Raw genomic sequence first — 24,892 nt, 5'->3', positions numbered from 1 at the left:
AAATAAGAGATGTTAGGTAGTCTGGGTCTCAGTACAATCACATGTCTCTCTTCCAGCAGAGTAGCTCCATTTGACCATGTGGATTCACAACCTATCAACCTGGGTATTAAGGTGATTTAGGGCATTTCCAGTGATCTATTCCCTCCACATTAATATCTGTGTTGTTCTCAGTAAGATTTCTTGGTCATATCTGTCATAGTTCCATAGTGGCAGAAGTCAGTCTGGTATTCAAAGCATTTGTTGCAGTAAAAAAACCTTTGTGTTATCTCAGAAATCTCTTGCTGTAGTTATATAAAGGATGTTTAGCATTTTCCAGCTGACTTTTTTTTTTCTCATCCTGACCGGCAGTAGTTTTTCAAATGGCTGGAAGGGCCTTCCAATTAAAATATTCACTTCTCTGAATGAGCTTTAAACTACCTGTGATTATTTGCCAACAGCTGTTCAATAGTGGATCAGTTTTTCTTGAATAAGTGGAGCATTCCCACTTTGGACATGCATATTCAACCCTGGAGTAACCGTGGACCAAGGCAGAGTTTCTGATGTTTGCTGGGTGAACTTCTGGGAGGGGCGGGGGGGTTGCAAACTTTATCTGGGCACTGACCTTGTTTCTCAGTTTCCCTATATGCACTTTATATTTTTACTATCTCTGCTCTGCCTGAGGTAAGCTGGGTTTTTATTGTGATTCAACCAAGTCCCATTATAGTTAGTATTTAATTTCTGTTTTTTGTCTTAATTTCTGACCTGAACTTTACTTTCATTTAGTCTGAGTTGGTTTGGTAGATAATATGCTGTGTTAGTCTGTCTTTATAGAATCCTGATAATTTAGCAGAAACAAAGAATCAAAGAATAACTTCAGTGTCTTGGCATCATCAATAACTTCTGCACTATTTCCAGTATATTTTCATCAAGAATCACTAACTATCAGGAAGCCCACTTCCTTAACAAAGTAGTTTCTTCCATGGTAATGTCTTCCAGATGTCTTTGATTGCAGATTTCCTAATTTCTGATCACCCTGGTTCCATGTAACAGGAGTTGTGGTTGTAGTTTAACGCCTCTGGGTGAGTAGCATCCAATTGGCTTGTCCCCAAAACCTATTTTCAGTATCTACATCAAGGTGCCTTGATATAATCATAATTAAATCTTCATGAAATGGGCTGCCTGATCTTCTATGCTAGTTCAAATATCGGCATTATTTCAAAGTACTCTTTCTGGATCTTTTCTGATTATCTTTCCATTTTGAAACATATTATTCTACAGATGCCATTGCTTGTAACTTACTTGATTGCATTTTTTCTGAGTCGTCATGTTTTCTGTGCAACAAAGTGTATTTCAATTTGTTGAAGATGGTGTGCCAAGGATTTTTGAAAGGTTTAGCTTTCTTTAAATCAGTGTGCTTTAGAGCAATTAGGATATAAAATATCTGTTTCTTGAGGTAACCTTGCATGACAGTTTTGTTTGAAATACAGGCAATCCCCTACTTACGAACAGGTTATGTTCCAAGAGGCTGTTCGTAAGTCTGTTTTGTTGTAAGTCCAACCAAGTAAAAAGTAAAAAAAAGAGGAGGCAGGGCAGCAATGTGGGCAGAGGAACCCTATCCTGCTGCCAATGCGTCACCAGGTGAGGCAGGAGAGGAAGTGGAAGCAGAGGAGAGGGGAGCAAAGGATGAGCCAGTGGGCCGCAGCATGCTCCGTTGCCAGGCGAGGCAGGAGAGGCAACAGTGGCTCCTTGGGTGAAGGATGAGCCAGTGGGGCCTGGCATGCTCTCTTGCCAGGAGAGGGGGTGGTGGCTCCTTGGGTGAAGGATGAGCCAGTGGGGCCTGGCATGCTCTCTTGCCAGGAGAGGTGGCGGTGGCTCCTTGGGTGAAGGATGAGCCAATGGGCCGCAGCATGCTCCGTTGCCAGGCGAGGCAGGAGAGGCAATGCTGGCTCCTTGGGTGAAGGATGAGCCAGTGGGGCCTGGCATGCTCTCTTGCCAGGAGAGGTGGCGGTGGCTCCTTGGGTGAAGGATGAGCTGGTGGGGCACAGTGCGCTCCATTGCCGGGCAAGGCAGGAGACCTCCACCCCACTCCCATGTCCTCTGCCACTGCCGCCTCACCTGGCAACGGAGCGCGCCATGTAAGCTAACCTTTTCTGGAAACTCCAACTCCAATGCAAATCTCCGATGCAAACAGAGGGCAGGAAAAGGTTAGTTTGTGGCATGCTGCAAACTAAACATTTCCCACCTTCTCCCACCTTCTGGTTCTGACTTCTGGGTCCATCTTATTTGTATCAGTGAAAGTTCATAACACGAAAGTTCACAAGTAGGGGACTGTCTGTAAGTCCATAGTTTCAGGAGGGACAGCACAATAACCTGCACATCAGTATTCTGTTTATAGTTGCTGTTAAACTACATCAAGGTGACCAACTTCTTCTGGGGTGAGAGTTGTTGTTTATTGTCCTGGCCTTCCAGGGATGTGGTAATGGTACTGGAAGGTGCTGGGAATGTTTAGCCTATTGTTTTGCTCATTTTGGAGACTTGAGGTTAAGAGTGGAAATGGAAATATTGCTTTTAACCTTAGAGTGTCCCCAACCATCCAACCTCAAACAAAAAATGTGCCACTGAAAATTGTCCACATTGTTACTGAATTTCAGCAGCGTACCCATTCCTCCATGGGAGTGATGTAGTTTTATCCTCATCTTTTTTTAGAATGTTCTGATTGCTGAAAGTTTGCTGTTTTCGTTTTCATATGATTTGCTTCTTATCCTGATGTAAATCTAATCTAAGGAGATCTTAAACGGTTTCATTGGTTATTTAGTGAGAAGCTGCATCATAGTCCTTGAAGGAGAATGTGCGGTAGTTTCAGTAGCACAATTAACAGTGTTGACAGTAGTGCTGAATTACAGTGAAATTAACCTTGCTTCAGACCAGGATTAAAGAGGATTTACATAAAATATAACAAAAGTACAGTTGTCATTGAAGAAGCAACTATAAGCAATTTTATATGCTGCCGATTCTAATGATATGTTGGATTCTTCCAAATTATATCCCCAAGACATTTTTTTCTCTTTGCAGAATCCAGCTGCTGCTCCTTCCAGCTGGTCTGAATTAGATGTGCTGATCCTGGCAGGCACCATTGGCCATATTTCAAGTATGGGTGCTAGCAGCTTTATTGAAGAAGAACATCAAACCTGGTACTTCCTGATCAATACCCTTTGCCTTGCCCTCTGCCAAGAGACCTGTAGACACTACTTCTTGTCAAAGGATGGCGATCTGCAGGTCCTCACAACAGGCAAGGCAAGGTCGGAAGAAACAAAAGAAAATCCTTCCCACTACAGACATGATATTGAATTATCAGAGGATGATTTGAAGATGGGCAAAGGAGCCAACCCTGTAAGCATGAATAACTTTGAGAAGTGGATGGCCTTAGCAACTCCATGGTTCATCCTTATCATCTGTAGAGCGCTTCGTTCACTGAATCAAACTGGAGTCCAGTGGGCACATAGGCCAGGTTTTGGACATTGGCTGGCAAGGTATCTATTTGATTTTTGTAATTTAGATTGCTTAGGTCTAGTACCTAAGATATACTGAGGGGGCTTTTCTCTGTATCCCATCAGTGGAATGATGCAGGAAAGGGCTTTCTTGGTTGGGCTGTTTTGGTTACGGAATCTCCTTTCTCCAGAGGTTAGGCAGCTGCTGACATTGGCTCCTTTTCAGCATCAGAACTCCTCACCCGTGCCTTTAAGTTTCAGCAGCAAGTTGGTTGGTCTGTATTTTATGTCCATATAGGTTGTCTTTGCTATGTTGTATTTTTACCTGGGCCTGTGACCAGTAGATATAGGATGCATTACAATGATTTAACAACTAGAATAGAACAGAACAGAACAATAACTTTATTGTCATTTCACTATACACTACACACTTTAACAACTACACACTTTAACAACAAAAGATCAGTAGTTGCTCCCTATAGCAAGCTGTAGAAATTCTTCAAATAAGCAGGAAGAGAAAGTGTGTCTTTAAACTTTTAGTAACTAACTGAAAAATATGGCTAGCAGAGCTCTTAACTCTCAAGTTAAAAGTTTAGGTATTTGTAGTATGTATCGATTATGCTGTGCTTTGGAATATTTCCTCCCTTGTTTTCTTAAATAAAAAGTAAGATATTTATTTGGCATGCTGCTCTGCTTCAGCCCAAAGGTCTTGAACAAGTTTTGCAGATACTTAGAATATCGTATCCTTTTTTTCCTCCCCGTCTGCTTCCCTGCACTGTGTTTTGGGTTATTGAGCATGTGAAGGAAAGAAAAACATCAATAGAAGATGATAACCACCCAGCTGAGTAATTACTTAAAATGACTTCAGCTTTCCCCAACTAAATGCCTTCTAGGTGTGTTGGATTAAAGTACCCCTCACCCCCAGCAGCATAGGAATTGGCTAGTACCTTGTTCTACTTGTTCTGAGGCAGCAGTGCAAGCAGATTTGTCTTTTGGAAGAGGAAGGGACGCTTAACCTGGGAAGCTGTTGCTTTCCCACTCAGTGTCTGAAGCTATTCTGGTCTCCCCCTTTCTGTTCCTACTGTTTCTATCTTACCAGTAGGTGCTAAAATTGCAATAATGTTTTTCTAAGGACGTCTGTGAAAGGGATTGTAATGGAACTGGGGTTTGGGTCAGGATCCATTAAAGCCTTTTCATTTCTTGGTCTGATAACATGGAAAAATTAATCTTTGTATCTCTTGCTTAGGCTTCCCTTTCTACCTGATTATGTGTTTTTCACCAAAGAGGGAGGTTGCAGGGAGCTCTCTAGTGTGACATAAAATTCCAGTTCCTTAACCAGAATGTTTCAGTAGCACCCTTGTTCAGGTTGCACAGTGTGTTTTTTAGAGCAAACCTGATTCACTAAATGGAGTATGCTGCTGCTACCCGTGTATGGAAGTCCACCAATGGCTTGATAAGTCAATGTTTTCTGCAGGCCTTGCAGTGCGTGTGGGGGGGGGGAGAGGTATGTGCTAGAGCCCCCATTACTTAAAGCTGTGTGTGCTCTGTGCTAAAAATAAAATGAGAACTAAGCACCAAGGCAACCCAACTGCTGTGACGCAAAAAGCAAAATTATGTTGCTTTTTATAAACTGCTTTTTAAAGATTCCTTTTGCATTGTTTTGCATTGTTTGCACTGCTGATGGTTATTGAAAGGAGGCAGCAGCTGAAACTGGCTTCCTAGATTTTATCAGATATTGATTATACATCTTGGCAACTAATGCCTTGAAAGGCACTCTTTCAAGCAGATAACCAACCCCCCTCACAAAAAAAAAAAAAAAGAATTATGAGAGCAGTGTTAAGCTTGTGCTCAGCTGTGATGTACATAGAGTCCTGAAAAATACAGGATTGTGTTAACATATCAGGCCAGGCCTGTTTAAGAGAGTGATCAACATTTTTCTAGGAAGAAGCAGGAATTGCATGATCTTGAACTCTGATTGACGTAGAAGAGATATTGATGCTATGAATCTATGTTGCTTCAGGAGGATAGTTCTATTAAAATAGCTACTAAATTTTCCGAAAACAAGATCTGCCAAGCAGAGTACTATTAGGACCCTTTTTCTGGGCCCAGGATATATCAGGGATTAGTAGAAAATCTAGTTTTTTAGATAGGTGGACATTTTTCTAACTTCACACTAAATTTTCATCAAAGCTTCTTGGGGAAATTATTTCCATGGTGCTCTTCTAGATCAACATAGTTACCATCTTAGAATGCGGTGGTTATTTTCCCTTTGCCAGCTTATCAGGAATTTCTCAGTGAGATCAGGAATGGTGGGGAAAGTTTCTTGAAATAAAATTTCCCTGCCATTTATGAACCTTCCTCAACCATGTATAATTGTAGCTACACCTTTAGGTGTGTTACTAGACCATAGTGGAGAATTATCATGAGTCTGGGCATTGTGCATCTCACAATACATCCCAGAATCCTTTACATAATGCAGTTGATTCCATATTATTGATTTAATTAGGCTAAAAAAATTTTGTACCATCTTCCTCTTTAATATTTTTTCCAGAAATGGGAAGGTGTATGGTTTTTTTTTCAGAATTACAAAAATGCTTATTATAAAGAATGTAACTAATGCCTGTAGTCAGACTTGCTAGCAGGGATAAAAGTATATCAGTGACTTCAAATCTATTTAAGCCTCTTCCTAGCACTTAAAACAGAGCAGTGTATGTATCTGGGAGACTCCCTGGGAGAGAATTCAACATGTGTGACCCACCGGTAAGAGGGCTTCCTGTAGTTTATCATCTGATCATTTATATGAGTAAATGGATGTAGGAGAAGGCTTTCCCTCACAGACTTGGATCCCAATTCTTCTGTAGCTTTTAAAAGAAAACACAAGTACATTCTAATTATAGACACTTTAGACAATCAAAAACAATATGGAAAATGCTCACTGAAAATGAAAGACCCCTGATCTAATGAGTTCTGCAAGAAGTAAATAAAGTCCTTACATCAAGAAGTCAAATGTCCTTATGAAGGATATGAAGATTCCAGAAAGGTAACACAGAAAATTATTTGATGCCTTGTATAAGATTGTAAAATGTCTGGTGTTTTGGCACAGAATAAATGCTACATAGAGAGTTTATAAAAGCTGATGCAATGAGAAAAGACCATTGGTTTTTTGATTGGTGGGTGGATTGAAGCTTGCTAAGAAAGAGAAAAAAAGAACTTGTAACTGAATCTTATAAAAAAGATTTAATTGAATTTGTTCTTGGTTTTACAGCTCTGAACATAAAGCTGAACTTTCTCTTCTGGCATCAGTGTCCCTAGTTATGATCTTTATACTTGCTCATCGAAGATGTTCTTTGGTTTCCAAAATAGCGATGGCACTTGGACTCTCAGGAGTGTACAGTTACCGGGTAGCCATAGGAAATGTGGAATTTCCATGGCAACGAGACAGAAAAGATATTTCAAAGTAAGTTCATTAGCAGCTACGTAAATGTACTTAACACCTTGAGGTCTAAAAGAAATATCACAAATAAGTACTATGTGGGTTTGTGCACGTGCTTTCTAAGAGTTGTGGGCAGATTTTAGGTTTGAGGGGTTTACACTGTTTTGACAAGAACCCTGGAATTTGCCAGTGAGATGTCGATGCAAAAGGCACATGCTTAAAATTAGAGAGTTTTGATCTTAGGAATTCGTTTTGCAATTACAATAGAAAAGTCCTTCTATTCCTGGGTAACTCAGCTTTTCCTCATTTCAGCAGTATATTTTAGGCAAGCCAGAGAGATTCTTATGCTGCTGCGATTATTTATTCATTTATTGGATTTAGGCACCACCCCTGGGTGGCTCACAAAACCAAATATGAAGCCTTTCCTTTCTTGGCTAGCAGTACATTTTTTGTTTGTGCCATTCCTGTGGGCCACAGAGGACCTGGATAGAGATGAGACATCACCACAGTCGGCATGACTGAAATTTTTAGACTCTATTCCCATAGAGGATGTGTGGGGGACTTTCTAAGGGGTAGGTTTTGTAGTATAAGTGTTGCACCTTAAATTCCCCTAATGAGGAAAAATAGCATGGTTTTAAAGAGACACAGGTAGTCCTCACTTACTGACCACTCATTCAGCAACTGTTTGAAGTTGTGACAGCGCTGGACAAGGAGTACTTACAACTGGTCCTCAAAGTTATGACCATCATGGTGCCCCTGTGGACATGTGATCGCAATTCGGGCACTTGGCAACTGGTTCACACGACGATTGCAGTGTCCCACGGTCACATGATCACCATTTGTGACCTTCCCTGTCAGCTTCCCACAAGCAAAGTCAATGGGGAAGCTGGCACAGAAGATTCCAAGTTACTCTGATAAGTCCTCCTGGCCTTCCTGTGCTTGCAGCCTGCACTGGGCCTCCTAAGTCCTCCCCCCAGCCCCCGCAACTCACATACAGCCTCTCCAGGGCCTCCCCTGGCCTTGTCCAACCCCTGTGGCACCCCTGCACTCCTTACCTGCTCCTGCTTAATGACCTACATGTCTTGGGATTAGCGACAGCAATCCCTGTCCCAATTACCTTTATAACCTGAGGACTACCTGTATTGTGTCTTAAAGTTCTAAGGGCTACAAAAAAGGGCAGCTGTGGATGGCCCACCCTGTATTAAATGATTAGCAGTGAAAAATTGTTGATGCTTTGCTGAAAATCATCCAGAGTGATTAACAGGTCAAATTAGCCTTCTGTTCATTCCTTCTGCAGTTTGACAGGTAGCTGGGAAATCAGAGGTCTTTCTTAAAGACTGAAGGGCTTTACTTAGTTAAATCTACTAAGATGCTTCTTTTCCACAACCAGTGAGATAGCATACATACTTTTTCTCCCTTTCTTGTTTCCCTTCAAACTCTCCTTGTAGTTTAAGATGTTATGGACAATCCATGAACCTGCCAAAATGCTTCACAAGGTAGAAAAAACCACTGGGAATGGAGAACAAAGTGGGATGGGATGGCAGATATGGGGGACCTGGCAGAAATGAATGTATTTTTTTTTAATTGTTTAAATAAAGGGATGCTTAAAATGCCAAGTTAATTCAAAACCCACCCAAACCAAATTGTTCCACTTGTTGGTGGAAGCTGAAAAGAGTCTACTTTATCCATGTTATCCTAAGGTGAGTTGGGCTGAGTTGATTGAATTAGCTTGAAAATTTTTCTTATAGACAGATTATACATTTTCTGTGGTTTCACTAGTCTTTACTGAAATGTAGGAATGGCTAGTATCCAATAAGTACCCCCAGGCTGTTGCACTCCAATAGGAGACATGTTGGAATTGGTAATAGAGTATAAGCTTTGCTTTAATTTCAACCTTGTTTCCAAGTGTGCCACTTGACCTTTTCCTCATAAGAGAGAATGAGCGGAAGCTAAAAAAGCAATCATATCCATATCTATTTCACTGACTTTTGGGGCAGCTTGTTAGCAAGCTATGCTGAAGTGGATTTATTCTCTAAGCAGTTCACAGGGAAATATGAAATTGTATAGCACTATTGGAAGTTACTAAGAAATGGCCTTTAGTATCTAAACTCTGCCTATTACAGGATAGTCTCCACAGATTAATGACTGTTAGGAAGTCATTAATAAATAATAAACAATAAATTAAAATAAACTGTAACCCCTGAAATAGCATAATTGATCTGCATAACAAAACAATAGTCACACTACACAATAATAAATAATAAAATCAAATTGCATAATTATAAACCAAATACCTTTTTAAAGGCATTTCACTGTGGTGGATTAGCCTAATCAGGCTAAAGGGAGACTGTTCCAGAGTATTGATTGAAAAATAGGGTTTTCTGGCTCAGATCTTCCTTACCTCATGAAATTAGGTACCATAAATAGCTTGTTCTGTGAGGATCTACTTGGATGAGTCAACTCTGGTTGGAGTAGGTGGTTTGAAGGTATCTAGGTGCCAAACCATATAGGGCTTTGTAAGTCAAACTAGCACTTGGAATTGCACCTGGAAACATATTGATAGGGTTCACAAAATAGCTGTAATATGATAATAGAATATAGCACTGGTCAGTAAGTAGGCCGCTGCATTTTGAACCAACTATAGTTTCTGAATAGTCTTCAAAGGCAGCCCCATTTAAAGAACATTGTGGAAATCTAATCATATGACAATAAGGGCATAAGTCACCGTAGCCAGATCTTGCCATTCCTGGTCAGCTCTAAGATACAAACTCTCCACTTCTACTTTAGTACTCTCTTTACTTCATCTTCCTATCATAATCCCTTCATTCAAAACGATACTACAAAATGTTAGCAGTATAAATTGATATAATAAATTAAATTAACAATACAGAAAACTCTTCCTGTTTTTCCCTCATTCAATCACAGATCAAAATGGGCAGGATGGAAGGCAGGGAATGCTGTATATAGCAGCTAAAATTTAGATGAACCTGCTGGATCAGTTCAAGGATCTTGTAAGATGAGCATGCTGTCCCCACCAGTGGCCAAATATTTCTGAGAACCTACCAGCTGAAGTCAGAAGCATTCCTCTATCATTCATCTTCAGCTTCTAGAGCAACAATTCTATTATATTGCAAATACTGTCTTGTGGATGCCACAAAATGCACAGTTATTGTCCCATGTCCTTATCCAGTAATGTGACCTGAACAGGGGGGCCACAGAGAAAAACAAGGTCAGAAGGGGGCCACAGGGGAAAAAAGGCTGAGAAACACCGTTCTAGAGTATCCTGCTTTTAAATATGGAGACTTGAGTCTGCTACTGAGGCCACATTAGGACACTGTTCATCTTTTTAACCAGTACTACCAACTCTTAGCCCAGGAAAGCTCCAATTCCATGAGGCGCACTCCAGTTTTTAAAGATAGTGAGGGTGAATGTAATCACCTGCAGATGATTTGTTGTTCATTACAGGCAACCAATTGAACGTTAGATGGCAGTGGTAGGTATACCTGGGGAAAAAGTTTGGAAAAACATTTCCCTAAAGTTTTCAGGCGTTTCCATCTAACTACTCCGTAACAAATGATGTGTAGGATTTCAAATCTGTTGATATTCGTAATGGCAGTTCTGAATGCGGCTCTTTCTTCCTTATAGCTGCTAGCGTAATATTACCATTGTCTGGATAGTAGTTCACAGATGCAAGTAGTTTAAGGTTTCTCGGCTAACACAGTAACGCGCCTGCTTAAAGTCCATCAGATTGCTTGTTTTGATCAGTAAAATATGCAGCTGTTTGTGATTTCAGGGTAGACGTATTCTTAAGTATAGCCCTAGGTTAGATTCCTGGTACCTTTTTAAAATGGGAATAGAGTAGATATTTTTCCTGAAATTGTAATTTGTGGTTGCTTGATTTATGGTGCAGGTTGAATAATACTTTCCTCAGACTGTGCTTTGTAAAGCACTGTAATGAAATTCAAATAGCAAATCTTTTTCTTTCTAATCCTCGCCTGATATGCAAAGCTTGCATAGTTTTGCTCCACTGACTGTGGCCCAAATGGGAGGTTGTATAAAAATAATGTGAGATGTGCACTGTGTTTGTGACTTGTTCATAATTTTTATTGATGCCTGTTCATCATTGGACCTGCCGACTTGTAAATGGATAAAGCAGCAATTAACAAGAAAGGGTGGAAAATTACTGTCCCTCTTCACCTTTGGAAGATGGGGCCTGTGAAAGGCCTTCTGGTGTCTAACCATTCTGACAGCTGTACATTATATACCCAAATTTCCCTAGCACAGTTGAAGTGTGATCAGAGAGCTAATCCCGAGTATTGCCATGCAACATATCACATCTCAAAAACCATCCCACCTCTACCTTTTGAATATTGTGAGTCATTTAAATTGGTGTTCTTTGATTAAGTGGTAGTTTTCAAAATTTCTTCTTAAAAATGCACATATATATTTCAAGCTGTTGAAATTTTAAGACATTTCCTGATGACCTTAGAAGATCTCTACCAGTTGAGATAAAAAAAGCATATCGTTTGGTCGCTGTATTCCCTTCAGAGGATTATTAATTATCATTGGCAGCTAGGCTGATGTTTGAAGAGAAGAAGCCAAGATCAGAAAACTAATGGTGTCAACTGTTGAACAGGCCACCAGTAGCCTGGAACAAACCTGATAATTTTGGGCTCATAACATTCTCTTGTAATATATGCTTTACTGCAAGATTCTATATAAATGCACTTAATGAGTAAATTTGTACTTGGAACATACAGACATGGACTCCAACTGTTAATAGATAACACCCCCACTCCCTTTGTGTAACAATCATATAAAGTTGACTGCAGTAATACTTGCTTATAGTTTTTCTCCCCATTTTTTTTCTGGCTCAAAATTCTGAAATGAAGTCCCAATTGTGCCCTTTAAGTGAGCTGGATTGAGATAAAGATGTAGATAAGGAAAGGAAATATCTGACGATGATGATGATTTAAAGTCTTAACAGCATCTGAGATTAAGTCATTAAGATTTACTAGAGTCTATTTCTTGCATTTAATGAAGGCGATTCTAATCCAATAAGAGCTTATGCCATAAGCAATTATAGTGATCTCTAGGTAGAGTGTCAGTTTGAAGCTGATGAGATTTAGGGCAGTTAATTATTTTATGAAGGATGTGCATGAAAAGGAAAAAAAAGAATGAATTCGAGATCTGTTTTTAAGGATGGATTTAGCCAAGACTATTTTTCTTGCAGCAATCCTGTCTTTAAATTCTTCACTGAATTAGCTTTAATGCAGGAAATCTACTGTTACACCATTCCTGATTAGTGTCCATCTAACATCTATTAAAACATCTATAAAGGAGAGCATAAAAGCACTGATTAAACAAAGATAATGATGAAAACCAGTATGGGGATGAAGAATATCAGTGTAAAGTGGCAACAGTAAGAAAAGGTGGATGTAAATGGTCATTTTTATTTATTTGTTTGTTTGTTTGTTCATTTAAAAGATTTGTATGGCCGCCCATCTTAGACCACAACTCTGGGTGGCTATTTCACATATGTCCATCACATCATTGATGCTTAAGTGATGGGTAAGTATGAAGATAGTTATCACAGAAGAAATGTTCGCTCACATAAATTGAGGGAGTATATGCATTAGGCTGAAAAAAATTATTACCCATGCCTGACATACAAGTAAAAAACTTTAAGTTGTGAAAATGGAAATCTTAATTTCTGCTTTGCTTCTTACCACGGTATGAAGATACAGTGGAAAAGTAAGTCTAGTTGCTCTTAGGATTTTCAGGAACATTTTAAATTGATATTTAAGAACTTTGTAGGTTTGATTTTAGATTTGTTTTGGGGTTACTAATATTTCTTGCCAAGATTTTGGGAGCAATCAGTTGTGTATATTGTGCTGTACTTTTAGGATTAACGTCTCCAACTCAAATTGAGTACATTGCTAAGTGTGAGCATTCTAGCTGCTAGAGAGTAAAATTTAGAATGGTCATGGTTCCATTTGTTACAATATGAGGGATGTATCTGTGGGTGGGTAGATAGAACTGAACTTCAGAATCTTTAAGAACATTTGGTGGAATTCTGACAGTTGTAATACCATTGATACCTGGCAACCCATAAGGAAAGCATTGGACAGGGGATGAATTTTGTATGGTTTGGTCCTAACCAGCCAGTTTTTCACCAGCCAACGTACAGGTAAACAAATATTCACTACAGATATTTTTGTTTCTCCACTCTATTCTTTTTCAACTGAATATTAATTAATTAATTAATTAATTAATTAAAATTTGTCACCACCCATCTCACTGCAGAGTGACTCTGGGTGGTTTACAGTAAAAACAGAGTAAACATTAATGAAAATAGATAAATAGTAATTAATTAATTAATTAAAATGCTACAATAACAAACTAACTAATTGATAGGAAGTCTAAGAATAGCCATTCAAATAACAGTAGTTACTTAGGAGCAATGTCTTTTCCCTTCCTTCTGTGTAAAAAAATAAGGTTCCTTTCAAGTCAGGCTCAACTCTTATTGACTTTATAGGCACATGCAGGTAGTGTTCTTAGCACGAGTACGCAAGTAGATTGCCAGTAGCATCTTCCAAGACTTTTTTTTTTTAATTCTCTGTCTAGCCTACCACTTTAGGGTTTCCTGGTGGTCTCAGCCAAGGTCAACTAGCTATGACTACAAAGCTGGTTTCTCCTTCGTGTGTGTGTGTGTGTGTGTGTGTGCGTGCCTTCCAGTCAGTTATACCCACAGCCTTTTTGTCACAGCATCTAATAGGTCAGACCTGGTTAATAATTTAATGCATGCAGTTAATAGTTTAATGCAGTGTTATCCAAACTTGGGCACTTTAAGATGAGTGGACTTCAACTCCCAGAATTCCCCAGCCAGCCATGCTGGCTGGGGAATTCTGGGAGTTGAAGTCCACTCATCTTAAAGTGCCCAAGTTTGGACAACACTGGTTTAATGCAAAAGTTCCCAGACTTTCTCAGTTCACAGTGCCCTTAGTTCGTGCAGTATGTCACAGATGTTGAGCATTGCTGTGTTTCCCTCAAAAATTTAAAATATTCTGCAGCACCCCTTTGAGTTTGTTGGAGTGCCCCAGGTGCACCATGACACACAATTTAGGAATCATGGGGTTACTGGGAAATCATTAGGAAATCTCCAGTTTTTAACTGTGCTAGGAATTTGAAGAACTTTCCAGAAATAGGCAATGGCAAATGCTTTTCTCAAGAAAACTCTATGCAACATTTTCAAAGTTGATATTACTGACTTTATAATTTATGGACTAAATAATTGGAACATTTGGTAATGGAATATCAATAGTATGTTTTAAAGAATGTTAAATCAGTCTCATTGGATTTAAGATTAAAATCAATTTATCAAAATATTTTGAGTCTATTGGGTACCCCATAGAATGTATTTCAAAATAATGGGTATAAGACTTTTTTTTGCTGGTGATGTTAAAAAAAAAATTGAACGGTCATTAACTCATAAGATTTGGTTTTGTGCCACTGGCATCTTTTTGGAACAACATTTTAACATAAAGAAATAGATTTGGGAGAATTTTTTCAACATTAAAGATGTTAATGCGTTAAATTATGTTTCAAAACTCTGGAATTTGACTGTTTAAGAGAAACTGTGGCTATATCAAATGTGGGGTATTGCTAAGATAATTATTTTTAGATATTGGAAAAGTAGTATTATTCCCACTATTAGGAACTGGATTCAGGGGATGTACAATCTATCTGTTTTTGGAAAGGCTATCTTATTTATTAAAGTTTTGACACAAATTTCTCATTATTTTACAATAGAATATTATCATTTATTTTCTTTAAATTAAAAATGTTTATTTGTTTATTATTTGATACTACTTCTTACATATGTGACGATGTAAAAATTACACATATTTTTTTCCTTTTTTGTTTTTCCTATCCTTTGTTAAGTTTCTACCATTTATTGTTGGGGTGGGGGGCGGTTACATCTTGATTTTTTTCCTGTTCTTTTTCTATATTTCTTTGTGTGTGTGTGCGCACACGTGTGTGTATTTGTAAAATTTGCTATGGAATAAAATAAAAATAAAGATTTAATATTAAAAAGAAATAAGAAAACTGTGAATGTGTCCAGATACTCTTCAAGTGAGTCTTTACATATAGCTTCATTCCATATAGAATTTTAAATTATTCAGGGAAAATCTCTGACGTTAAGAGAGAGCGAGAGCGTTGCACAATAAATTAGCTGGTTTTAAAGAACTTCATCATATTTTAAGGAAACCAACTGGAACAAAAGTCCTGTACATCACATCTAAGATGGGTCTAACCCTATTCTCCACAAATGTATTTGATTCTTTGAGCCCATACTAGATTTGCAGGCTCGTTCAGTAGATGGGCCAAAGCCGTATCTTTTCTTAAACATTTTAGAAGCTGCTAGTAGGACTTTTAAGTGCAGTTATCTAAACTCCAGGTTCTAGCAACCTTGTTTGCTCAGTATTATTTAATGATTTAGAAAGTGGAAATCATCAGGTAATAGTGGGTTATTGAATAGCAAGTCTTTGATGCATCTTTGTTGCCTGCAAAGTCCCCATTCTGCTGATGCTCAAAAGGCCAGTGAATAGTAGAAATTGGTCCCATCACACTCTCCTTTCATTGTTAGTTCTTTTGACCCCTCTTGAGGTATTTGAAGGAATCTGGTGGGAGTTTTGATTGGGTTCATACTCTTGTAGAAAGGACTTTCCAGAGAAAATTGATGAATGGGAGGAATGAAGATCTTTTGTAACCTTATTTCTGCTCTTTATTTCTTCTCTTGGGGAGATAGTAGCACACATGAATTAAAGTGTACTCCTCAGAGCTGACTATGGAATATGATTTCCTTGATGTAAAATATTTTTTACTTATATATTTGCATCCTGAATGGCTTCAATCAGTCATTTGTATTTAAGAATACTTGGGTGGTGGTGTTACCCTATTTAACATATTTGGGGTTTACCTCTGAAGTTGGTGGGCTGCAAAATACTTTTGCATTGTTAGCAATGGCTCATTTAAATCCTGAAAGTGGTAGGATTAATTGTTATTAATACTGTATGGTTTTTATGGATTATGTGGTTTTTACGGATTTTAAAAACCCAAAAATGTGTGTAACAGAGAGGATTACTCGAGACTTATGATTATAAGCATTCATGCTCTTGATGCCTAGCAGCTGACTTTAAAGTATTTATTTGGAAATAAGTTCTGTGGAGTTCAGTAGAAATTGTTCTTCAGTAAGTGTACATTCAGTTGGATTATTAAATTGTGTTACAATGGGAACAACCCCTCCTCTACAGTTACAGTGTAGAACAGCTTCAAATAAGTAACAGTCTAGCCATTATACAGTATATGAGGGAGAAAACTGTTTCAATGAATATTAGAGTAACTAAGCAAGTCTGGGCTTTGGGATAGGAAATCCCCAGTTCAAATCTCCTACCTGCTCCCCACCTAAGCACACCCTCATGATAAAGTATATAGATAATGCTGTATTTTCTGGAGTGGGATTACAAATGTACATATATTAATTTAGTCAATATACATTGTATATTCCATGTATATGATGGAGTCTAATGTTGTGAGGGCAGATGTTGCTGTTGCATGCTTAAGAATGATCCATATTTTACTTTTTAAACCATTTGAATTAACAGACTTCTTTTTATGTCACTATCCCTGGGAGAAATTCAGCAGAGGTTTCAGGTATCGGACAGCTTTCTGACACTAATTTCATACATATTTATTTGACAGCACTGTGTATCTTTTGGCTAAGTTTATACCACAGTAAGCTTTGACTGCATTCTTTTGGGCTTCCTTTCAAGTAAATATGTATGGAGTTAATCTCATTCTTTTCCCAGCACTGGTTTAAGATACTTTCCTGCTCTGGTCACTCTGTTTTATTCAAATTATTGCATAATTCTATTTGTTGGAATGCACATCATGATCAATATCAATTTTCCCATCAGTAGTGGCACACGCTCACTACTTTGTTTTGAACTAATGTCATCTCTGCATTGCAACAAAATACATCCAGTTGCAAACAGAAATAGGTGAGTTGTTTGAACTCATCAGAAGCTGATTTAATTTTGTCTTTTTCTTGCTCTCTTTTTAGGGGCATAATCGAAGCACGATTTGTTTACGTCTTTGTTCTTGGCATCATCTTCACAGGCACAAAAGATTTACTCAAATCTCAAGTTCTTTCAACGGATACTAAGATCAAGTTTACAGGTTTATGGGAAATCTACAATGGACTGGTTCTGTTAGCAGCCCTCCTGTTCAGACCTCATAACTTACCAGTTTTGGTCTCGTGCCTACTCATTCAAGTCATGATGAGAAACTATATCTGGAAGCCACTGGATTTTGATGCAGCTCAAGTTACTATCATGCATTACTGGTTTGGACAAGCATTTTTCTTTTTCCAGGTAATTGCAAGAGTTGCAAATCTTTAGAAAGAACATGCAGTCATGTATGACTGAATTAAGGAGCTAGTTTCTATTCTCAGTTCAGGTACTGATGCTAATGCCTTGTCAACAGCTAGTACTAGCAAAACACTTTTGAGAAAAGAGTAGAACAAAAGGTAGTGGATCCAACTGACATAAGCATCGTACTCTTCACATTTCGGTTGCCTTGACGAAGTTTTATTACCTATAATAGTCCTAATTCATTTCAATCATTTTTATATCCTGTCTGTTCTCTCAGACAAAGGGGTATAGACCATGAGGCTCCAGATATTACTTCCTTTCCTTAACTAATCTGCAGTAGCATTTCACAATTGTCTTGTACTCTCACCATCCCAAATAAAATAACAAAGCCTTTGATGAAGATAATATATTTTAGATAATTTTTTATGGGTGGAGGCCACCCTTAAAATATGCCACACCTTAAATTGTGTATTTCTTGTGCCCAGGAACCAATAAAACATCAGAGTAATTGGTCTAGGACTGACATTTTGTGGTCTATAAGGTAGGGAAGGAATTATAAATAAAAGTTGTACACAAACAAGGCAGAAATACTCATTTTGAGGGTCACCGTTCAGAGAAATGATAGATTTACCTATTCTGGATGAGATCATACTCCTTCTAAAGGGGTATAGAATATGGGATCCAGACCTCTCTTTAGTTTCCCAAATTAAGGCAACAGGCAGAGCATATTTTATCAGGTTCACCTGAGAAACCAACAGTTCTTGAAAGAAAATGATTTAAAAACTATGGTACATACACTGGTAACCTCCAAGTTGATGATTGAACTATGCTTTGGAGGGCTGCTTTTGTGTCTAGTCCAGAAATGTCAACTAATACAGAACTTTGCAGCCAGTCTGGTTTGGGGGAAAAAAAAGACAAGCAAAAAAGTATTTAGTGAAGGCTTTACCCTGATGTCCGTTTCTTTCATCTGAGATACAAAGTCTTGCTTGCTGCCTTTAAAGCCTTATGTACCTTGGTTTTTGAGAATGCTATCTCTGATTCCTCCTATCATTCATTGAGGTCAGGTAAGGAAGTTCACCTGTGGTTGCCACAGACATGTCTCAAGACAACTTAGGACAGAGTTTTTACATTACCTCCAACTTTTTGGAGTGCATTCCTTGTTGAATTGGGAGGTAAAACTGTTTACTTTGCTTTTTTAAAAAACTTGAAAATGCATCTCTTCAGACCATCTCTTAATAGTTGGTCCCTTTAATTCATTGTTAATATTCTGGGTTTTAACTTGGATTTATAATTTTAAGCCTCTGTCTTTTTATTGTAAACCACCAAAGAATTTTGATGATGTATAAGGACTGATTATTTATTGTTTTACATCAGAAAAAAACAGCTGAGTGCTACATTTTACTTCAGGTGTAGCTTTTAAATGCACTTCAAGGCTAATATCACATGAGTTATGTTGTAGTAATCTGAGAAATGATTAAGGCATGGAGAAATCTGGTCTTTCAGAGAGAGTGCTACTCCATCTAGAATGGGCTGTAAAGACAATCCATAGTAGCCACTGGCTACTGCTTTTATGTTCTTTAAAAAGGCTTTTTGTCTTGGTTAGCTGTAATTATTATTTCTCATAGCTCCTTTCCACATAGTCTGTGTTTATATTTAATTTCCTGATTGCCTGAATTTACATTTAAATGAAGACCAAAGGCAGGCTATATATATAAATTATTGGATGATCAGTGCAGCTCTGTATCAATCCTGGGGTTTTAGGCAAGAACAGTTTTTTATTTAAAGCATGAAAAAAAGCTTGACACTTAGAATGACCAAATTTTACTAATTTCTTTCCATCTATAAGGAGCTAAGAAATGTTTGCATGAGAAAAATCCCAAAATAAAGCAAGTCCTTTTCTGGAGTATAAAATGTGGTGGTACCTGTTTGCTAACTAAACTCTGTCGAGATAATGATTTGCTAGCTTTGGTTGTTAAAATTTTAAAACTAAAACAGAATTTATATACTGCCTACCTCCCCATGAAAGGAAAGGATTCTCTTTATACTTTGTGTTACCTAAATGTACTTTAAAAGCATAGTTCTCTTGGTTTTGCTTATGTTTGGATTGCAAAAATGTTAAGGGATAAACTGACAGTTTTAGAAAGACTATTCATGCTGTCACTCTTGTAATACAATGTTCAATTTGGGAATAATGTTTTTGGAATACTGTTAGACTCAGTTACCTTTTCTCTTACAGCTCTTGCCCAGAAATAATAGGAACCAAACAATGTTGGCCCACTTATATTTTGTGCTTTTGCCTCCAGTTATCAAAACCTTTTATTTGATACATTAAGCTATATAGATTTATGCTGTCATATTGTACTTATTTAATAACTTTATCTACTACTTACTTCTCCCCATATTTTCTTTGGGGAGTTACCTGATGAACCAGAAGTGTTTTGGTGGCAAATAAGAACAGCTTTAGAGGTGAAGATGAACACATCTAGTTAATTAAAAAGCATTGCTTATATCCTTTGCTTCCTATCTGAATACTTCAAGGATAAGAAACCTTGAGTATTAAAGCTATATGAGACATACCAACCTAATATCATTTAAAGGAAGAAGCATGGATAGCAAAGAGGAGGAGAAAATTGGTGGGTAGTAGTCCAAATGGGTGGAATTAGTGAGTGAGCCTGTAGTTCTATTTAATATTGCATGTATTTTGCTACCATTAACATGCTGCAATTAATCTATAATTCTTTTATATTGAGTTCTAGCTTCATAAAATTTCAGTGCTTAGTATGAAGCTTTCTGTCTGGCTTATTGCCACTTTGTGCAGGGGAATTTTGGCAAAAGTATTCTTGTTTATGATCAGAATATTAATGTGAAGGGTTCTACCTTGTGATAATCTACCAGTGGCTTTTCTGCTATGACGAATAGCCTCTTGTACTGGTCTTTGAAAGGTTCTCCAGCAAGGCACCCCCAGTGGGTTTTCTTAACATGAAGGGTGAATACAAATTCTCTGAGGTTGGTTACAAGCACTTTGGCCACTGATGCCCTGACTGAGACGCTGGTTCTTTAACCGGTTACGGAGAGCTTTGGCCATGCCTAACTTGCCATCCATTGCAGCAGATTTTCTGCAACATAATTTCATGTAATTGCATTTAAAATGTTTATGTAGTTTTTGAATGATGTATTTTTGTATTGAGAGTTTTAACAGCAGTAATAAGAACTAATGCAAACTAAAGGAGGAGAAAGGAGAAAGAAAAAGGGAGAGATAAAAGAAAAAGCTAAAAGTTCAAAAAACAAAGTAAGAGGAAGGTAAAGAAAAAAAAGAATAGTAGAGAAAAGAAGATATAAAAAAAGATATTAAAAAGTGGCTTCTGATCTTCTTCATAGCAGTTATAAGTACAATTATATTTTAACCTCTCTGTCTCTAAGGTTACATCATGACCCTCTTCTTTCTATAGTCTATCCTGTCTAATCATCAAAACCATAAATCACAAATTCATTTTTTTTACACAAAAAGTCCATAAGGGGTTTCCAGTGTAGATGTTGTCTTTTCTCTAATCAAACAAGTTAATTTAGCCATTTCAGCAAGTTCTATCATCTTCACTGGCCATTCCTCCATTATAGGTATTGCCAAATCTTTCCATCTTTGTGCATACAATAATCTAGCTGCAGTTATCATATATAAAAACAGTGTTCCATGACTCTTTTCTGTTTTATCCATCAGTCCCTGGAGGAAAAGTTCTGCTTTCAATTGAATATTAATCTTTAAAATCCTCTGAATCACAGTATGTATTTGAGCCCAAAATTTTCTAGTTTTTTTGCTCGTCCACCAAGCATGATAAAATGATACTTCTTGTTCACATTTCCAACATAAATTTGAAATACCGTTATACATTCCAGATAATTTTTCTGGTGTCATATACCAACAGTACATCATTTTATAAAAATTCTATTTAAGATTATAACATAATGTAAATTTCAATCCTTTTAGCCACGTATTTTCCCATTGTTCCATCTGTATATTATAACCAGAGTTTTTAGCCCACTTAAAATATTTTAAACAGTTATACATTCTTTGACCTGTTCTTCTGTTTCAAATTTCAGTAAAAGTTTATACATTTTAGCAATTGCATGTTCATCATTTGTACACAATTCCGTTTCAAATTCTGTCTTATATTGTTCAATATCATGAATTCTTTTATCTACTTTAAATCTTTCTGATAACTGTAAATAAGAAAACCATTGACAACTATGGCCCTCTGCCATCAGTTGTTCTCTTGATTTTATTTTATATCCCCTTAGTAAAATTCTAGTATCTCACAGTAGATTAGCCATTTATCTTTGCCTGTTATTTCTGTTCTATAAAATGTTTCTTGTGCTGAGAGCCATAAAAGTGTTTTCGGGCACAGCCTGGGTTTGTATCTATTCCATATTCTCAATGTGGCACATCTTAACAAAATGATTTTTGAAATCTACGTTAACTTTGACCTTATTATACCACAAGTATTCATGCCACCCAAACCTCAGGTCATGTTCTTCTAACTCTGAAAGTCTTTTATTTCTCAGCAACACCCATTCTTTCATGAAAACCAAACAACAAGATGCAAAATACAATTTCAGATCAGGTAGGTCCAATCCTCGTCTTTCCTTTGCACCTTGTAACACCTTATATTTAACTGGTGGCTTTTACTCCTGCCATACAAATTTAGATATAACTTTTTGCCATTGTTTAAATGGTATATCAGTTATCAAAACAGGTATTGTCTGAAACAAAAACATCATTCTGGGCCAAACATTCATTTTTATCACAGAGGTTCTCCCCAACAGTGACAATTGTAATTAGCATATCCTTTTTAATTTCATTCCATGTCTTAACATAATCATTTTGAAATAACATGCAATTCCTATTTGTTATAGTGATTCCCAAATATTTTACTTTTTTCTCAATCTTAAAACCAGTTGTCTCTATCAGTTCTGTTGGATCCTTTAGTTTCATATTTTTTGTTAACATCTTTGTCTTCTGATTATTAATCTTAAAACCTGCTAGCATACCAAATTCTTTAATTTTCCCATTAATATTTCTATTCCCTTTAATGGATCCTCCAAAACTAGCACCAAATCATCAGCAAATGCCCTTAGCTTATAAGTTTCTCTTTTAATCTTTACTCCCACAATTCTCTCATCTTGTCTTATGTCTCTGTTCAGTACTTCAATAACTAAAATAAACAGGAATGTAGACAATGGGCATCCTTGTCTTGTCCCTTTTTGTATCTCACAGGATTGTTAGTTCTTATTAACAGTTATTTGTGTTTTCTCTGAAGTGTAAATTGATCTTATCCATTTAATAAAATTATCTCCAAGGTTCGTACCTTCCAAAACTTTAAACAGGAAAGCCCAGTTCAAATTATCAAAGGCCTTCTCTGTGTCCAAGAAAAGCTTGTTTTTCATTAAGTTGCTCCAAATATTCCAAAATGTCCAACACATTTCTAATATTATTCCTTAACTATCTTTTAGGTAAAAACCCACATTGATCTTCATGAATAAATTCTTGCAAAATTATTTTCAACCTCTCAGCCAAAATCATTGTAAACAACTTATAATCATTATTCAATAATAATATCAACTGATAGTTTCTTGTTGAAGTCAAATCTTGGCCCTCTTTAGGTATTAATGCTATATTAGCCTCTTTCTAGCTGTCCGGCATCTTTCTTTTTTGTAAAATAGAATTCGTTGTATTTTGTAAATTTTGTAATAGTTCATCCTCAAAATGTTTTTAATAAGAATTCAGTAAACCATCTGATCCAGGCATCTTTCTTGTTTTAGTCTTTTTTTATAGTTTCACAAACTTCCCTTATTGTTATAAGTCCGTTCATGTTCTATTTCGGTTTCTTTGTAATCTTCAGTAAATTTTGTTTCTTTAAATATTCATCCATTTTCTCCAAGGAAATTTCTTGTCCTTTGTATAAATTAGAGTAATATTGATACAATATTTTTTGCATGTTCACATTATCTGTTATTACAGTATTTCCCTCTTGTGATTTTAATATAATTTTCTTTTCTTTTTCTTTTCATAATTTGTATGCTAGCCATTTCCCTGGTTTATTTGCAAACTCAATTTTTTTTGTTTTGTTTTGCGTAATTCATTTTTATTTCCATTTTGCTTACTGTTAACATAGACAATTGTCGCTGTAGAAGCATAATTTGTTGGGTAATACTTATCTTCCCTGGAAACTTCTTTAATTCTTCTTTTCCTTTTATCTCATCCAAAATAGCTTGTATTTTCTCTTGCCTCTTCTTTTTAAGTTCACTGTTGTATAAAATATCCTCTCATGAAAGCTTTACTTGCGTCCCAAATCATCATTACATCTGTGTCTTTACGAAGATTATTTTCAAAAAATTCTTATAATTTCTTTTTACAGTCCTCTACTATTATTTCTTTTAGTAACAGCATTCCATTTAACCTCCCTCTGAAAGAACTAATTTCAAAGCAAAAAAACCACTTCTGAAATCTTGCCAAGAAAACTGCAGTCCAGGCAGTTGCCAGGAGTCAAAAATTGACTTGAAGGCACGAAACAAAACAAAACCCCGAATATTTTTCGTTGTCCATTTATCTGCTCTGACTCTGTCTTGACGTGTTAACATTTTATTTATAGCCTGTTTCTTTAATAGAGTTGTGGGGATGGTTCTATATTCCAACTAAGGATTAAAGTGCAAGGGAGTTTGTTCTGTGGCTATTAGTACTTTTAACTGTGTATTTCCTCATTCATTCAATTTCAGTCCTTATATTGACATTTAACATTAATGCCAGTCTGCTGAAGTTTATGAAAGTGTTCATCACCAAGTTTTCACAGCCTCGGCTACGTTTTAAACTAGGGAAATATAGTGCTGAAAGTAATGCCTACCACTTCTTCAGATCATGATCATACAATGCTAGGATTCATCAGTTGAAACAATACCTTATGGGGTTACACAAAGACCATTATAATTGTATGGGACAACTCAACTGTAGAGAACCACGGAGATGACCTTAAAGGGAATCTTCCGAAGCCATTCAAGAAACAATAAGGGCAGAAGCATTTCTTAAATTGTAGAAAAGTATTAGGAAGAGGCTCAGGCTGGCTCATTCCTGACTCATGGGGTATAAGCAGGAGAAAGGGTAAATAAGCAGGGTGACAGTATACAGCCTTGTCGTACACCTTTCCCTATTTTGAACCAATCGGTTGTTCCATGACCTGTTCTAACTGTTGCTTCTTGGCCCGCATACAGATTTCTCAGGAGACAGGTAAGGTGGTCTGGTACCCCCATCTCTTTAAGAATTTGCCACAGTTTGTTGTGATCCACACAATCAAAGGCTTTTGCATAGTCAATGAAGCAGAAGTAGATATTTTTCTGGAACTCTCGTGCTTTCTCCATGATCCAGCGAATGTTGGCGATTTGATCTCTAGTTCCTCTGCCTCTTCGAAACCCAGCTTGTACATCCGGTAGTTCTCGGTGCATGTATTGCTGAAGCCTAGCTTGTAGGATTTTGAGCATAACCTTGCTAGCATGTGAAATGAGTGCAATTG

General features: G+C 37.1%; 1 protein-coding gene across 1 annotated transcript in view; it reads left to right on the top strand.

The window, feature by feature from the left end:
- The window catches only part of PIGG (phosphatidylinositol glycan anchor biosynthesis class G (EMM blood group)), a 73,025-nt gene that overhangs the window by 30,668 nt on the left and 17,465 nt on the right, over positions 1 to 24,892 (top strand). The window contains exons 9-11 of the mRNA XM_088130100.1: positions 3,052 to 3,509; positions 6,733 to 6,924; positions 17,027 to 17,336. Coding sequence (XP_087986226.1) covers positions 3,052 to 3,509; positions 6,733 to 6,924; positions 17,027 to 17,336 — 960 coding nt within the window. The remainder of the gene's footprint in view (positions 1 to 3,051; positions 3,510 to 6,732; positions 6,925 to 17,026; positions 17,337 to 24,892) is intronic.

The sequence above is a fragment of the Python bivittatus genome, unplaced genomic scaffold, assembly GCF_059951505.1.
Source record: "Python bivittatus isolate LINGU-HERP-01145 unplaced genomic scaffold, Pbiv_v1 ctg000850_np1212, whole genome shotgun sequence".
Lineage (NCBI taxonomy): Eukaryota > Metazoa > Chordata > Lepidosauria > Squamata > Pythonidae > Python > Python bivittatus.
Note: the sequence above shows the minus strand (reverse complement) of the source record. Positions and strands in the feature narration are given on the sequence as shown.